Consider the following 17,826-nt stretch of genomic DNA (forward strand, 5'->3'; position numbering starts at 1 on the left):
GAAAATCGATAAAAATTTAATATCACAGTAATAAGCCTTTTTGTGAATCTTTAAATGGTTAGGCCCTTTTTGTTAAGCCGTTGTGCTTGTCATCATAAATTGTAGGCCCTTTGCTAAGCCTTTCCTTAACGTCAAATAAATCATCGGCCCTGCCTCAAGCAGTAGGGCTTAGCTTTGATTTGAAATTTTTCAATCATCGGCCCTTCTACGTCGCTAGGCTTATGAATGGAACCTCATCGAACGAAAAAAAATATATGTTAGGCCCGAGGTTAGGCCGTTTTAGCATGAATGATTGGAAAAATTTGGTGGATCGGCCGTTTTTAAAATCAAGTTATTTTTAATGATTTTTATCGATAATGCGGAACATTCCTATACGACTGGTAGCTAATTACCAGTGCTACAGAATGGTATCAAAAATCGGTTTGTTTACATTTTGGACATAGGCCCTTTTCAAATGTTACGCGAGACATCTGAGTAAAGCAATAGCTGATGAGTGTTGCCAAAAACGGATAGGCACTACATCTGGATTTTTTTTAATCTACTGGAAAATCAGATAATATCAGAGAAATTGGTTATCTTCTTTGAGCCGACACCCTGAAAAAGAGATAAAACGTTTATTTTCTCAAAACACCCCTTTCGATTTTTATATTTTTTGTGTAAAGAAAGCTGAAGTACTACCCTGAAATTTGGTAGCTGGTAACTTGCTATATTTTTTTTTTTTGATTTTCAAAATATAACGATATTACATATTTCTTAGTTCAATAATAATTTATTTGGACTCTACGCATATTTTTTGATAAATTGACACATATAAACTTTTTTCAAAAATTTACTGAGTTTTTTTTTGTTTAGGGTACTTTTTTCTCAAAGAACATTTAATTACCTACAACCAGTGCTAAGGTTTGTCACTGTTATTAACCTTCGTCAAAATCTCATTCATTTTTTCGTCAAAGACAAAGATTCACCTGGTATCTAAAAGTGTAATTTCGTGTATTCTGAGTTCCTTGTAATGATTTTTTGAAAAAATAGAATCCATTTTTTGAATACTCCCTTTATAAAAGTTACAAACCATTGGTAGCAGCGAACATATGAGCAATGTTTCATTCAAATCAGAAGGTTTTTTTTTTTAGATTTTTAGTCTTTGACTAGTTCATCTCCGGAAATGATCTATACAAGACGTCGAACATTAAATACTTTCCAAAACCCCAGATTAAAAAAAATAAATAAATATGTAATTGTCTTTTAACTTTTACAAGCTTATGGTCTTTAATGAATGAATTTGATGTGAATTTCCAACGAACTCTAGGGATAATTTCAAGGGAATTCAGAGCAGAATTTCAGAGGAAGAATTGTTAGGAAAACTTGAAGTGAAACCTAAAGATTCCTTTCAAGTTAGTTCTGCTGAACTCAGGGTTGAAAATTCTCTGGGGAGAATCACCCGGGTACGAGAGATATCATTCTCTGAGGTGAATCTATGCTTGTCTCCTCGGAAATTTAAAAAAAAAACATTCAGATTGGACACGATATTCAACTTGAAGCGGCATCTCGTCAATATTCATCGGATGTTCTGGTGTTGCTAGATCGCTGCTCCTCTCTCCATTTTCGCTGCAGCTGCTGACGGCATTCCAAGTGCCTTCCTCTCGACACATCTCCCATCGCACTGCCTCGAACCTTTGACAGTCGAAGATCACATGCTCCTGCGTTTCATCCACGTTGTCCACGCCGAACGAGGGGTGACGCTTCGTGTCCGAACCGATGCAGGTACTTCCTGAAGCAGCCGTGGCCAGACAGGAACTGCGTTAGGTGGTAGTTGATGTCTCCTTGTTTTCTGTTGACCAAGGTCGAAGAGTCCATCTACCATTCTCCGCCGTGTTTCACTCCTGTTGCCGATAGGGATCATTCCGGCGATAACGCATACTGCTGCTTCCGATGACATGGTTCTGTACGCACTCATGACTTGCATGGTCATGAGCCGGAACGTACTGCTCGGTTTCCTTTGGTTCTGCTTTGTTTCCAGCTTCAACTCAGGCTGGACCTCCATACCTCAGTATCGACGACGACACACTGACCAGAAGACACCTCTTGCTACTGCTGGGACCAGCATTGTTCGGCATGATTCTAGCTATCGCGTTGATGGCCTTTGAAGCCTTTTCGACGTAGCTGTTGAAGTTTAGCCGGTCATCGATCATCACTCCCAGGTATTTCAACACACGCTTTGAGGTTATGGCGTGCCATCGACCAATCATGTCGATCGCCTCGGTCGCCAACACTTCCATCTCTTCCAGTGTCTCGTCTGTTACCGTCAAGACGACGTCGTCGTCCGCAAAGCCAACGATCTCAACTTCTTTGGGCAGCTTCGGCGTTAGCACGCCGGTGTACATCCCGTTCCAGAGCGTTGGACCAAGGATGGAGCCTTGTGGAACTCTCGCTGTGATCCTAATCGATCTCTATCCCATGTCTGTCTGTCAACTAAACTGAAGCAACTAAACATTATTATTTTACCAAATTTTAAAATAATTGACTACATACTGTACGTTAATAGAAAAAGTGTGGACGTCAGAAACTGTATTTGCCTGTGAATTGGGAGAACCGGTAGAAAGTGAAAACAAAATATAGATCTTTCGGGTGAGTTTGCTTTTTTCATAGTGCGAGGTGTCTTTTCAACTCATCACCCTGCTTACAGTGGGGAGAATGGCATCCCTGGTTGAACTACAGATTCCTGGTGAAACGTAAGGAGAATTCCAAGGGAATTCCGATTAGGATTCAAATTATATTTCTTACAGAATTCTGAATAAGATTTCAATGTAATTCCAAAGAGAGTTCTGAGAATTCTAAAAAAAAAATGTAAGGGGAACTCCAAGGTATTTGTGAGCAGAATGCCGAGAGAATATAGAGAATCCAAAGGAATTTCTTATTTTTTTGTCCATTAATTTATTTGATAAGGCTCAACCGAATTAACCTTACAGGGCCGAGGATTCTTGTTCACTATACAAAACATCTTAAAGCTATAATCAATAAACACTATCTTCCGCTATCCAAAAAGCCTCTTCCATCAGAATGGGAGCCGCTTCCAACGGTTTCATTGTATGGCAGTATCGCCAACGGGAGGCAGAGCGCTTCCATTGCAGCAATGGACGCAAAACGTGGTCAGTACTCACACATTCATCACGAAACGGTTGCGGCATCTCGTTCCAAAGTCGACGACGCATCGACTGAAAGTACTGCTGATGAAGAACAATGAGGAGGACCACACAATGGTTGCTGCCGAGTAAACAGACGATCGCGTAACACACAGAGTTACCTGCTTCTGTCGACAGCCGAGTGAACACTGAATTTCTTAAATGAAGTCAATGAAAATTCTAAGGTACATCCCAAAGGAAATCTAAGGAATATTGCAAAGGAGTTCTAATGAAATTTCCAAAGAAATTTTCAACGAATTTTTTAGGTAAATTTTAAAGGACTATTTAGGAGAGTTTTAAGGCTAGTTGTGTTATAATTTCTAAAGAAGCAAACTAGATAGAGCTGGAATTAGAACAATGATTTTTCTCGATGATTTCTAGAAAGTCAAAGTTCGCCCACGCAAATCTACATTATCATCGGGTAGGAGAAGACTTCCTCTACCTGATGGTTATATTGGTTTGCGTGGGCGTGCCTTGAATTTTTAGAAATCATCGAGAGAATGCATTGTTTACAACAGTTGTTACGCCCTAATTCCAGTTCTTGTTCCTAGGGAAATCTGAGGAGCATTTCAATGAGCTTACGGGACAAGTGAGGAATTTAGAGGGAATTCTGAAGATTATTACATGGGAAGACAACAGACAATTGACACCATCTTCAACCAGAGGTTGCACAGATTGAACACTTAACACTAGACAAAAACCCCTGCATACAAATTTTCACGCCGATCTGTTCAGTAGTTTCCGAGTTTATAAGGGTCATACAGACCAGAAATTTATTTTTCGTGACAAAGTTATCATATGTCGGCGCAGTGTTCAGAGTTGAAACATTTGTTCAAATCTAGGATAATTTTTTAATAATGTGTTTATTTTTCCAGGCTCATTTGCTGTAGCTTTGCGGAGTCATTATTCATTGTTTAGATAACAAAACGACTTAAAACTAACGCCGGGGGCCGATTACTCGCGGCTATCTCGAGGCTAGGGGTAACAAATTGCAACAAATGGATGGCAGGGTAGGGATTGAGAACACAAGGTTTGGAGAGCAACGTGCTCTTGATCTCGAACTAAGCGACATACTGATGAAAAAGACAAACAAAAGAAAGTCGACGAAGAGAATCTGTCTATGTTACTTTGGACCTAATGCAATGTTCAGCTTGAATTGTATCGTAGGGTAACTGTCTATATTCTCGGCAAACGCTCCTATTTTAGGAAAAGCAGAATAGCTCCCGTGTTTGTAAACTGAACCACGATTTCGGCATTTCAACTGTCTCGTCATCGTATATCGGATCATCTCTTGTGTCGAAAACTAAAATCGCAATTGAGATTCAAGAGATATTGGGTTATGCGGGGAATACATATAGGGGAATTTACGTATTCTCGGCAACCTAAGCAGCGGCCTTCTTTCTATAGCCTTTTTCTCTATGGAACGCACACATATGCAGTATTGGTTTGTTTACAATCTTTTGCTGCCAGCTGCTCTAACAATTTCAGTCGAAAGAATTGTCAAAAACTGTTTTGAAACGCTTTAACAAAGCTCCAATCTTCTCTAGTGAGAGCGAGTATTGTCGGCAACCAGTTTTTCTTCGGCAACCGTTCCATTTGAACTGCATGTAAATCTGCTGTTCTATTATCGGCAACTCGAAATCAGCTACAATTTGTAGTGCGTGTGTTTCATTTCAAGAAAACCTTGCTAGATTGCTTTTTCTCAGTGGTAAAAATATAGTCAAATTGAAGCTGAAAGCATAAAGAATCGTTTGCATGCATTCAGCGAAGTGTTTTCGTAAGAAAATCCAGTGAAAATAGTGTTTCAATTTGGGTTGCCGAAAATAGTCTGTCATGCCGAAGCCGTCAGTTCCTCTATTCAGAGATAGAAATTTCTACGCTATCCATCATGTATGAGTTGCAAGTTGCAAATTTAATGCTATGCTGAATTTTAAGGTAGAGTAAATACATTTTTTACCCAGCTGATTATTTCAAATTTTAATCGATGAACGCGTGATAATTATGCAACCTATAGTTATCACGCGCTCATTGAATAACGTCTCAATTAACATTGATTTAAATTAAAACAAAATGATTTTTTGGTACACTTTCGGCGGTTTTGAAAATCCGGGAATCGGGAATGGGGAGAGATTGAAATGGGGAATATTTTCAATTCATGTTCTCTCAAATAATCTAGCACCATTATCTGATCGAGCAAACTTCCTTTATCGAATGGCAATTTTAGTGTACGTGGTAGTGTTTTGATTCTCGAGAATTTTGTGTTTAAAGCCATTGCTTACGTTGGGTTGTTCGCCTATTTCAATTGTTGGTCCAGAAAGATTTCCGAGCTACTGCACACACGGGGTAGCGAATTGAATGAGTAAACATGTTAAAAGGCAACAGGGGAATACGAACACCAAGGGATAATCCATAAACGGAGTAATTAGTGCTTTTACTAGTTTTTCCCTCGTACATTCTAAGTCAGAAATATAATTTCGTTTATCCACTCATAAAGCACTTAGCGGAAAAAACGATCAAAGATTTTTGTGACTGAGTTTGAGTAACCCAAAAAAACATCAATCTATAAAAATGTTACGTTCTCTGCAAATAGTCCATTGAATGCATTGTTTGTATCGTAATATTGAATAGAAGAACCGTGCATCAATCAAAGGCCGTGCGTGCTTTCTCCGAGTGCATAACGAAGCTCTATATTTACGGTTTCATCGAGTCCATCCCGAAGTTCAAAATCCCGAAGTGAATCACGACTCACTCAAGAACGAACCCCGCATCACTCATCGTGATGCGTGTTTGTGGAAGTCCAGCTTGAGCATCAATCTGAGCTCGAGCTCTTTTGCGCTCTTTGGATTTGACATCATTGCTCTTTATATGTGAGAGATGAACTAGCTCACGATGAATGAGCATCCATCTATACGGTATGATCTGAGTTCGAGGAGTTTAGGCAAGCCTGGCTGGGGGACAGCAAGCTCTGTGAATGTGGACAAGGTTACCAGGACGCGGATCATAATATTTGGTCATGTGCTGAGCATCGTGGAGTCAGATCTGAGTCGAACGATTCCCTTCGGGCTCGGAATATTTTGGCTGGACGCAATCTGGAGTTTATGATACTCATATATATTGGGGCTTATTACGGATGTCACTTAACGGTGAAAACTTGTCACTTGTCGTCACGGTGAAGTGATTCCCATTTGATTTGTATGGCAATCACGGCTCTTATTCTGAGTATCACTTGATTATCACCGTGTAGTGACACCCGTAATAAGGCCCATTTTCTTGAAGAATATTTACCGTAGACTGTAAGTTTGTTTAACCTTTTTTTTAGTTTGTATTTTGTGTATGTGGATTTTTTGGATATCAAGTTGAATAGAAATAAGTTCATGTTTTAGGAATAATGAAATATTTGTATCATAAATCATATTTCCAATCTCCTTCTCCCTCTCCCCATCCATAAACCGGTAAATCTCCACTAACCTCGAGACGACCGCGAGTATTCGGTTCAATTCCTTTAACTTTAGATTTAAGACATCAATAATGTATAACACAAATGATAACTTGGCTCTGTAAAGTTTATTCGATTGATCCTGTACAAATAAATTAATTCACAAAAAAAAATCAAAGACGGAGAATTATGAAAATTGTTCCCAAAGATTTATTTTATTTTATGTGCGGATTGAACATTGAATTCCGGAGTAAATTGTGGTTAGGGCGAAACTAGCCAAATGTAAAAAAAAACTGAGATTTCACAGCAATCAGACGGATGAGGCAAGGATCTACTAGCAAATCAGGACTGATTCGAGATTTGGGTGTAATTGTTTTTGTAAACAAACACTTCAATCGCCAATTTCTTGCGAATAAAAGCTCAATATCGTGTTAGGGGCGATTTAATGAGGGCGTATTCTTAACATATGAAAATGACGAGTTTTCAAGAGAAAATTAACAAAAGAAAATTTTTACACTCAACACAAATAAAAGTGCATCAATTTTACGATCATAAATTTAATTGCTTTGTAAAAAATATTGCTAAACCTTTAATTAAAAATAATTGAAAACGTGCAAACGTGCTCGGTTTTTCTACATTTGTTAACATTTTGCTAGTTTCGCCCTAATCACAATTTGTTCTGGAATTTCAAGATTCTAAAAGGCATTTAATAAATTCATGCAAGGCACATGCTTTTCAGACAGAGATCTTGAAACATTTTCGAAGTTTCAGAGTGTTGAAAATTGTCCCAATGTATATAAGTTCCATTTTTTCACTTTTAGAAATTCCGCCGAATAGATTGTGGTTAATCCGACGCCACTATTCTATTTAATCAAAGACAACAAATCAAGAAGACTGGCAACTCTTCCATTTTCTCATACGAACGTCATCTGCTGCTCAAAGGTAAATGCTTCGAACGAATTTGATAGCAAAGATTACATCCTCAGAAGAAAGGTTTGTGTATTTGCTCATTTTCTATGCGTTGCTTCCACCTTCACTCAAGCGTAGCGCTATTGTATCTGTCGCTTGGATTCTGCCAGTCTTCTTGATATGATGTCTTCGATTTAATTCAACTTTACATGCATTTTTTGTAATTGTTCAAAACATAAAACTGAAGTCTAATCAATTCCCCTCCCCTCTCTCCATTCCAGACGAATCCCGTCTCGCCAACAATGAAACGGAACATCCGGTGTTTCTCGCCAAGCGCGAAATCGAAACCGTCATCGGCTACATCCAGTGCTGGCCGGCGCGGCAGTGCATGTGCTGCTACCGGGATCCGAAGAACTTCGAGCGCTTCAACTTGGTAGTGCAGGCCATCGTCTACTTTACGGTGTATCAGCTGAAGAACATCAAGGCTCTGCTGGACCGTGAGGAGCAGAAGTTAGCGGCTGCAGGACCGTCGTCCTCCTCACCGTCATCATCAGCGTCGCCGTCGTCGTCGTCTTCCTCGTCGACCAGTAGTAAAGATGACGAGAAGGAAGAGCCAGGTTCCGGTAAAGGGCTAGATGAACAGCCTGTTGTTGTTGTTCAGGATGATGCCAAGTCAGAGAAGCAGGAAGGCGAAGAGGAGCAGAAGGAACGGAAGCAGCAGCAGCAACAGCAGTCGGAGGCTGCCACACTAGACGACTGCTGGACGCTGCTAGATGTTGAGAAGCTTTTGCTGCTATCGTCCAAGGCATTTCTGCTCAACTTTCCCCTCTACGTCGCCTACAAGCATGGTGTTCACGCCCGGATGGACGAAATTTCCCCGCAGGAAGCGCAAACTTTGAGCATCTTTTGCGACCTGCACGATAACGAAATCCCGGCATTCCTGCTGAGGAACGTTTCCCTGTTTTGCACCTCCGGTGGATTCGATGCCATGATGAGTAGCTTTGACCACCAGAATCTGCCGGTTCCGATTGCCCATGCCATCACGGCGGCCATTTCCAATCTAAAACTCTGGATCAACTATCGTTCGATCATTCAACTATTTATTCCGATACGAGTGAAAATTTTGCAGTACATGTGTAAGCTATCGGATCAGGATTTGCGATCCCCGGCGACCAAGTCGATGGCAGACTTCATGTGGACGGCGATCAAAGATCCGCTGGATTCGCAAATAACCTTCGACACGGAGGGCCTAGCGCTGGCATTCAAATACTTCACCAGTTCGACGCTGACGATGCGATTGGCAGGAATGGCTCAGATCAACGCCCACATCAACCTGTTCAACGAGATCTGCACCACGGAAACCGTTGCCGAGGTGGAAGTCGTCGGCCAAAAACTGGCCGATTGGTTAACGGAAAACCAGATAATCTCCCATCTCTTTGGACCGAATTTGCACGTGGAAGTCATCAAGCAGAGCCACATCGTGTTGAACTTTCTAGCCGTCGAGAATCAAATAACCGAGGAGCACATTACCCTCATATGGCAAGCAGCTCAGCTGAAACATTGCTCCAAACCTATCTACGACATTCTGCCGTCGCTGGTGAAGAACCTTGCTCCACGTCCCGCGTCTCATCTATACGCGCTTCTTTCCCGTCTCGATCCCAAGGAGCACACCGAACAGTCCATCTACATTGCATCAGCTCTGACCAAGTTAATCTGGGCCCGGGACTGCTCCCGTCTAACACTGATGGACCTGGCGAAAAATAACGTTCTCCGGGAAGCTGCTGCAGTTGCAGCAGCAGCGGCAGCTGCCGTTCGAGAAGCCGACTTACCATCCAGCTCGGAGAATTCCGTCTCCGTCGATGGGAGCAACAGCGAAGACGAACCCCAGGAAGAGGACAGTTCCGATCCGGATCACCCAGTAAGTGCGGTTGCGGCTGCAGCAGCTGCAGCCGTGGCCGCTGCCGCGTCAGCACGAACACATCGAATACCGCCGGGTGCGGTTCCACCCATCGTTGCTGGTCCTTCCTCGTTGTCGTCGGGAGCCGTGGCCGCAGCAGTCGTAGGACAGAAGAACACTGCGGTCAAAGCGGCGGCGGCGGCGATAGCAGCAGCTGCCGTTGCCAGCCTTATGGAGGCAGATGAATCGGACTCCGGAGTGGCGGCACCACCCCCTTGCAAACAAGCGAGACACAAGAACTGCTGTGATGAGACGACCGATGGTGGGTTTCTGTGGATTTGGCGATGCACTGGCGTGACTGCAGCAGTGTTTAATGCATTTGCTTTTCATTTACAGATAGTATTAAGGTAGAACCGGACATCTACGACGTTGACCAGCGGTTGAAGGATAAAATGTAAGTTTTGCAAATCTGATTCACCTTCCCCAGTCTAGTCGTTTTCTAGTCGACTCAATTTCGTCAAAAGTGGATTTACTCAAAAGTGAGTTGATTTTCCGGGCAAAAGCCGTGAAAAACTTGTCTAATGTGAAGAAAATCCATGAAATTTTAACCAGTCTAGGAGTATACTAATAGACTGAGAGAAATCTCTATCGATTTTCCTCATATTTGAGAAGTTTTCCCTGGAGAAGCCAGGAAAATTCATCTCACTTTTGAGTAAATTGAATCAAACCGACTCAGGTTTGAGTCGGTCTGATCGTTCGAAAAGCTTCATGGAACGCTTCTATCAGAAACTGAAAAACTTTTCCCGGAAAGTTAAAAAGCTTCTCCCAGAAGGATGAAATTATTCTCCAGGATGTTTCAAAAGCTTCTGCCATAGGCAAAAAGTTTCTCCCGGAAGTTTGAAAAGCTTCCCCTTTTAGTTTGAAAAGCTTCCTTTAGAAACTTGAAAAACTTTTTTTGAAAGCTTGAAAAGTTTCTCCCGCAAGTTTCTATAGTATATCTTAGAAATTTGGAAAACATTTCCCGGAACTAGAATAGCTTTTCATACAAATTTGAAAAGCTTTTCCTAAAAAATTGAAAAGCTACTAACAGAAACCTAAAAAAGTTCTCCTGAAAAGCTTCTCCCATTAGCATGACATTATTTTACAGGAACTTGAAAAGCCTCTCCCAAGAGCTTGGCATATTTACCTAAAAGCTGGAATAGCTTCTCTCTTAAAAGTGTCTTCAAGAAGGATGACATAATTCTCCAGAAAGTTAAAGCTTCTATCTACCGGAGTTGAAAACTTTCTCCCGGTAGTTTGAAAAGCTTCTCCTGGAAGCTTGAACAGTTTCCATCGTTAGTTTGAACAGTTTACTCATAAACTTTGAATTTCCCGGAACTTGAAAAGCTTTTCCTAGAAACATGAAAAGCTTTCAATATAAACTTGAAAAGCTTCTGTAGGAAGCCTAAAAAAGTTCTCCTGAAAACCAGGATGTTTTAAAAACTTCTGCCATACGCAAAAAGTTTCTCCCGGAAGTTTGAAAAGCTTCCCCTTTTAGTTTGAAAAGCTTCCTTTAGAAACTTGAAAAACTTTTTTTGAAAGCTTGAAAAGTTTCTCCCGCAAGCTTCTACAGTATATCTTAGAAATTTGGAAAACATTTCCCGGTATTAGAAAAGCTTTTCCTGCAAATTAGAAAAGCTTTTCCTAAAAACTTGAAAAGCTTCTAACGGAAACCTAAAAAAGTTCTCCCATTAGCATGACATTATTTTATAGGAAGCTTGAAAAGCTTCTCCTAAGAGCTTGGCATGTTTTACCTAAAAGCTGGAATAGCTTCTCTCTTAAAAGTGTCGTCAAGAAGGATGACATAATTCTCCAGAAAGTTAAAGCTTCTATCTACCGGAATTGAAAAGTTTCTCCCGGAAGTTTAAAAAGCTTCTCCTGGAAGCTTGAACAGTTTCCACCGCAAGTTTGAACAGTTTACTTAGAAACTTTGAATTTCCCGGAAGTTGAAAAGCTTTTCATAGAAACTTGAAAAGCTTCTGTAGGAAGCCTAAAATAGTTCTCCTGAAAAGCTTCTCCCATAAGCTTGAAATGATTTTCCAGGAAGATTGAAAAGCTTCTCCCACAGCTCGAAAAGCTTCTTTTAAGAGCTTGAAATGTTTTACACAAAAACTGGAATAGCAGCTTCTCCTTTAAAAACTTCTCTCGAATCCTTTTGAATAACTACTCCCGGAAATCTGAAAAGCTTCTACGGAAGCTTGAAAATCGTCTTCCGGAAGCTTGGAATGCTTCCCTGGAAACATGAGAAAGCTTCTTCCGGAAGGTTTAATGTCCAGCTAATCAATTAATTCCCCTTGCAGGCGCATTCCACTGATGAGCCGTTCCCTGGCGGCCGCTTCCGGTTTCACCGAGGATGCCGGCACCAGCAGCGAAGAGGACTGCCTGGACATGAGCGAAGCATTTTCCACCATGCGCAAGAAGATGCTCCGGAAGAAGCGGAAGAAAATCAGTGGACTCACCCGGAAGGAACTGCAGGAGATGGCCGAGAGCGTGTCGGATGTGGAGGACAGTGACCTGCTGGCGGCCATGCTCCCGGATAGCGACTGTAGTGATACGAATCTGCAGAGCTCGGTGCTGAGGCATATGGGCGGTCATCATGGCCCAGTTGGTCCGGTAGGGCCAGAACCGGGCACTAGTGGAGGACCACCGGTGGTGGGCGATGACGTGCCACCGTTTATGGGTGCCATGAGTGAAGGACATTTGATCAACTTTTTGAACGCCACCGAGAACGATGGAAGCTGCTCGTCGCCGCTAAGTAACAAATCCGAAAAGAACATGGGTGACTTTGACGACGAGGATTCCCCGTGTGAAGAGGAACTGGTTGAACTGGCAGCTCGAGCACAATGTTTACATCAGCAATTTCCACTGCCGAGGCCACGCTCTCTGGGACCCGGCTCTTTGGTACATGGATCGCCGCAGGCCCGAACGAATACTCCAAATATCACTCTGACGCGGGCACATCACGATCGCTTGTCGAGTTCCGGCGGAAGTATCGGTCCGATGACGCATCCCATGACGCCCAGTGTGTCCAGCAGTGGTACTCCAACGTCCACCGGGGGCAAGGGAAAGATGGGTTCGACGCCAATTGGAGGAAAGACTCCACAGGCACCGTCCAAGGAAATGTTGGCCGCTGCTGCTGCTGCGAGTGCGAGTGGAAGTGCTGGTAGTAGCGGAAGTCTTGGAGCACCTTCGTCACCAAATTACAGGTTCCCCGATGTGTGCCAGCCGGGAAATACTCTGCTGTGGGATTTGTTACAGGATGATAAGATTGTAAGTTCCTTGATTACGAGGCTAATTTTCTTTCGTTATTGATCGCGTTTTTTTTTCTCTCCAGGGTCAATTGGGTGAATGCCTCGCCCTGGAAGCGGAGAAAGTTCTTGGTACCCTTCTGTGCTTTCACACGGATAAGATTATCCGAACGCGGTTCATCGAGGGATGTCTGCAGAACCTGGCGGAGAACCGTAGCGTTGTAACGAGTTTGCGATTGCTGCCGAAGCTGTTCGCATCGTTCCAACAATTCAGGGACGTCACTACTCACCAGGTCGTTCTGTGGGCCGAACGGCACCATCGCATGATGCACCATTTCTTCAACAATCTGAAACACTACACCACCGAGGCAGGGCGGAGCGGTCGGCAGTCCGGCACTCTCGGCATAGTGTTAAATCAGAATGGAATACCGCTGTACTCGCATGTGACGCAAATTCAGGTCCGCTTGCAGTTCCTGTCGTCCGTTTTTAGCGACGTTGGATCGCCGCGAAACTTCAAGTTGACGCTCAGTCAGGTCGATACCGTGTGGGCTTGTCTGGCTAATGATCAGGAGTGCAGTGATTGTCTGTTTGCGTGGCTGCAAGGTCAGGTCAAAGGCGGAGACACTCATGCATTGGGCATCAATGCGATCCAACATTTGTACTTGAAGAGGCTGTCGGAGTTGAAACCGGAAGGGATTTCGATGGTGGCGTTGGGATTGTTCCAACAGTTGTTCACCTTGGGAAGAGAGGAGATCATCAGTCATCCCAGTGAGAGTCAGGAGTCGAGTGACTCGGTTGGAATGGAACATTTGTGGAAGATTGCGTTGCGGGCGTACAATACGGACGTTTCGTTGACGGCAATCCAGTACATCAACACTTACTACATGGAGAAACAGCTGAAGTATGAAAATCAATTTGTAGCCCAGTGTATGAATCACTTGACGCAGGCTGTGGAAGAGCTGAATCGTCAGGGACCGGGGTCGGAGAATGCTTTGATGTGTGTACAGCGGGCATTGATGCTCTTGAACACTCACCTGGAAACATTCCGGAGAAGGTACGCCTACCATTTAAGGCGGTGGGCCTTGGAAGGGAAGGAGGTGGGTATGCACAGTGCATTGCGAAGCGAGGGACCAGGTCCTCCAATTCGAATTGTTCTACAACCGGCAGGAGTGCCGGAAAAATCCGTACTTCATCTGCACGCTACCGATTTGGTGGCCGATCTGAAAGCGGAGATCGCCAAATGGTGGGAAACGATCCAGGGTACAGTGAAATCTGCCCACAACGAAACCACTGCCCGAACTGGAACCGGTGCGGTTCTTGGTCTTCTCCTGAGTGAGGGACCTCTGCGAATAATCACCCAAGGTCAGGAAATTACCGCCGAATACGACGAACGCAGCCTTGCCGATGTCGGATTCAAGGACAACCAAATGGTGTACGTCTCCATGGGAAGTCGTGGAGGTCGTCGCCGGGATCATCACGACCATCCCTCGATGCAACCGCCACCTCCGAAAGACTGCCTTCCGACGCTGCTCCTGCTCAAAAGTCCTTACTTCGAGCAACTGTTCAAACTAATGCAAACCCTAGGTGACATGAAACTGGTCGGCCCAGGAGGTCGAATCCAACCCAACACAAAAGCCCAGCTCCTTTCCCGGAGGGTATGGGACATCCTAGCCATGCTCCCAACGGCTCCGACCTTCTTCAGTACCCTAAAGAACCTCACCTTCAAAGAACCAGATTCGGAACCTTCCATAGACATGGATTGCCCGGACATCCCACAGTACACTCTCAAGGAGATTCTCGAACCGCACAATCTGCAGAAATTCATGTACTCCCTGCACATCGTAGAAAGCCTCTGCAAGTCGAAGTTCATGGGCAGTTGCTGTAGCGGTGGAGGTCCAGGAAGCGCCCCAGTCAATCCCGGCCCCATCGGGGTCCCGATCGCTGCCACTACGTCCGGTATGCCGGGAGGATCCCGCTCAGCCATCGGACCCAGCGCCAGCAGTGCGAAAAGCTTGTCCGTTAAGAATCAGCTGAAGTTGAAGATTTCCACCTCAAAGTCGTTGAAGATGCAGAATCAAAAGCTGGCCAAACAACAGGCACAGATACTGGGAGTTAGCAACAGCAATAGCAGCAGCAGTAGTGTAGGGATGACTTCCCCCGGTAAGAGGTGCGTTTCTCCTTCCGGGGAGAAGCGGATGGATTTGAGTGATGGCGGTGGAGATGGGAAGGGAAGCTCGAGCGAAACGGAGAATAAGGAAAATAAGATTGAGGGGAACGGGTCGGAGAAGGGGGATCAAAAGGATGATGGGAAGGAAGAGGAGAAGGAAGTGTTGGCAGGCGGTGAAGTGGAAAGTCGGTAAGTGTTTGATTTCGTTATTTTTGTGGTTGATGGAGTTCGGCAAGAGATGGCGCCACCGCTGAAAATGTTGAATTGACTTCAAAACTGTTTGGAAATCGAATATTATGAAGCTTTCCTACCGTAGAATTGTTGCAAATATTCGCAATCTATTTTACGGGTGAAATCTAGGATATTAAAAAAAAATCTATCGTGGCGCCATCTTTTGACGAACATTTAAACATTTATCATGATAACCAACAACCGTTTCTTCCCCGCACAGAATTCAACCGGATCACCCACAACTTTCGCCGCCACCGCCCCCAAAGTTACCGAGCAGTCCGGCCAGCGCGTCGCTGGAGTGGAGCGAGCAGTTCATCAAGTGCGGTGGCCTGGCTCACCTTTATCAGATCTTCATTTCCGGTGTACTGCAGAAGCAGTCCATCGCCAAGGATGGGGACGACCTGAACGAGTGGCGTCATGATTGCCTGGCGAGCTTGCTGCGGATACTCTGCCTGCTGGGCATGGAGGAATTCAAACCGGAAAACGAGAATGCCATCATCATTCCGAAACTTAATCGGCACACTCTGGCACTGATGGAGGTTCGACCAACGCTGGAACGGATAGCGGGTATTTTGAATGAGGAATCCCATCCGTTGAGTCCGCACCACTTCAAGACGGGTCTGTTCGGACGGGCTCAGGTCATTCACTATGCGATGAACCTGTTGGTTTGCTATGCCCATTCGTTGGCGGATGTGAGGTCTACGTTGTGGAAGGTTGATGCCAACCTAGCATGGGTTCAGCGATTAATTTTGGATGATCCGGAACCAGCCGTACGAAGAGAGGCCTGCGCAGCACTCTATAGGATGTGTTTGGGTAATGCTCAGACCTACTATGAATTGATGGCTCCGTTGCTGTCCAAATTGGTAGCTCTGTTGCCACTGGCGGAAAAAATGCGACCTCAGAGCCAAGCGTATCATCTATCACCGGACGAAGGTAAAGAACCGTACGGTCCAGCCTGTCGGGACTACTTTTGGTTGTTGTGTCGGTTGGTGGATTCGTTGTCTCCGGAATTGGTGAAGGATTGCGGAGGAGAGCTTAGTCGGAAACCCGGATCGATCGGAATCGAGTCCATGTGCCGGCAGGTTTCCAAGAGCATCCTGGATCGAGATTATCTGGAAAGTCGTCACGGAAGTCCCGATGATGGACTGTTTGGTTTGCTGAATTTGATGGCCAATCTGGTAAAGTTCGACCCGCAGTTCAAGTTCAGCGAAGACGGCCAGGAGTTTATCGGGAAAATCTTCCAATCGTTGTTTGAGCTTCCATCCCCGGACGACCGCGAGAAGCCGAAGTGCAAGAGCCACGGAGCACGCGCTGCAGCCTACGATTTGCTGGTAGAAATGTGTAAAAGTGCTCCGAAAAACTACCTGCTACTCCACGGAAAGCTTATGCTACAGCACCGGGCAGGTCCCCATTCGCCGTATCCCTGGGACTACTGGCCAAGGGACGAAGGTCGATCTGAGTGCGGCTACGTTGGACTAACTAATCTGGGAGCAACCTGCTACATGGCTTCCTGTATCCAGCATCTTTTCATGACTCCCCAAACGAGGGATGCCATCCTGTCGATTTCTCCGGATGGGCCACAGAAGCACAAGGCCACCCTGTACGAACTGCAGCGGATGTTTGCCTACCTGATGGAGTCGGAACGGAAGGCCTACTGTCCGCGGTCATTCTGTCGGGTGTATCAGATGGACCATCAACCGTTGAACACGGGGGAACAGAAGGACATGGCCGAGTTTTTCATCGACCTGGTATCGAAGCTGGAGGAGATGACCCCGGAATTGAAGACCCTGGTGAAGCGAGTGTTCTGCGGAGTCATCAGCAATAATGTCGTGTCATTAGTGAGTTTTGTAGACGAAGCTTAGGCACCAGTCTTGGGTGGGTTTTCCAGAATGAAATAATCGAAATTTGGTTTTTCTCTCTCTCTCCCCATTACAGGATTGTGGTCACGTGAGTCGAACGCTGGAGGAGTTCTATACGGTTCGGTGTCAGGTGGCGGATATGCGTAATCTGCACGAATCTCTGGACGAGGTCACCGTCAAAGATACGCTGGAGGGGGACAACATGTACACGTGTTCCCAGTGCGGCAAGAAGGTCCGCGCCGAGAAGCGAGCGTGTTTCAAGAAACTTCCGCAGATTCTGTGCTTCAACACGATGCGGTACACGTTCAACATGGTGACGATGCTGAAGGAGAAGGTCAACACCCATTTCAGCTTTCCGATGCGGCTGGACATGTCCGGGTACGTGGAGAAGACGCTGATGCCACATCACTACCAGGAGGAGAAGCGGAAGTCCGAACTGAGGCGATCGGCTTCGAGGAATGTTAGCGAATCCAGTGCTTCGGACGGAATGGGTTCGCTGTCTGGTGAAGAGCGAAAAGAGGACAAGGTCAGCTCGAGTGACGGCCAAGAAGTGCAGGGTGTTTCATCTTCGATGGCGAAAAACGAAGCAGCGGAGAAAGCCGAAATCCAGAAGCAACAGCAAACACTGGACGAGGAAGACTCGGAGGATTTCAACGAACATTACGAGTACGATCTGGTCGGGGTGACGGTTCACACGGGAAATGCCGACGGAGGGCATTACTACAGTTTCATCAAGGAGCGCAACGAAGACAGCAATCCGAACCATCAGGAACGGTGGTTCCTGTTCAACGATGCCGAAGTCAAGCTCTTCGATCCGTCGCAGATTGCGGCCGAGTGCTTTGGAGGGGAAATGACGGTAAG

At 45.0% G+C, this 17,826-nt stretch overlaps 1 protein-coding gene across 1 annotated transcript in view; it reads left to right on the plus strand.

Moving 5' to 3' along the window:
• The window catches only part of puf (ubiquitinyl hydrolase 1 puf), a 56,376-nt gene that overhangs the window by 3,650 nt on the left and 34,900 nt on the right, over positions 1 to 17,826 (plus strand). The window contains exons 2-7 of the mRNA XM_065229790.1: positions 7,806 to 9,743; positions 9,818 to 9,875; positions 11,761 to 12,730; positions 12,795 to 15,064; positions 15,327 to 16,944; positions 17,042 to 17,821. Of these exons, the coding sequence (XP_065085862.1) occupies positions 7,806 to 9,743; positions 9,818 to 9,875; positions 11,761 to 12,730; positions 12,795 to 15,064; positions 15,327 to 16,944; positions 17,042 to 17,821 (7,634 nt within the window). The remainder of the gene's footprint in view (positions 1 to 7,805; positions 9,744 to 9,817; positions 9,876 to 11,760; positions 12,731 to 12,794; positions 15,065 to 15,326; positions 16,945 to 17,041; positions 17,822 to 17,826) is intronic.

The sequence above is a fragment of the Ochlerotatus camptorhynchus genome, unplaced genomic scaffold (genome assembly GCF_037179485.1).
Source record: "Ochlerotatus camptorhynchus isolate MF236.1 unplaced genomic scaffold, CSIRO-AGI_Acam_v1.1 ptg000323l, whole genome shotgun sequence".
NCBI lineage: Eukaryota > Metazoa > Arthropoda > Insecta > Diptera > Culicidae > Ochlerotatus > Ochlerotatus camptorhynchus.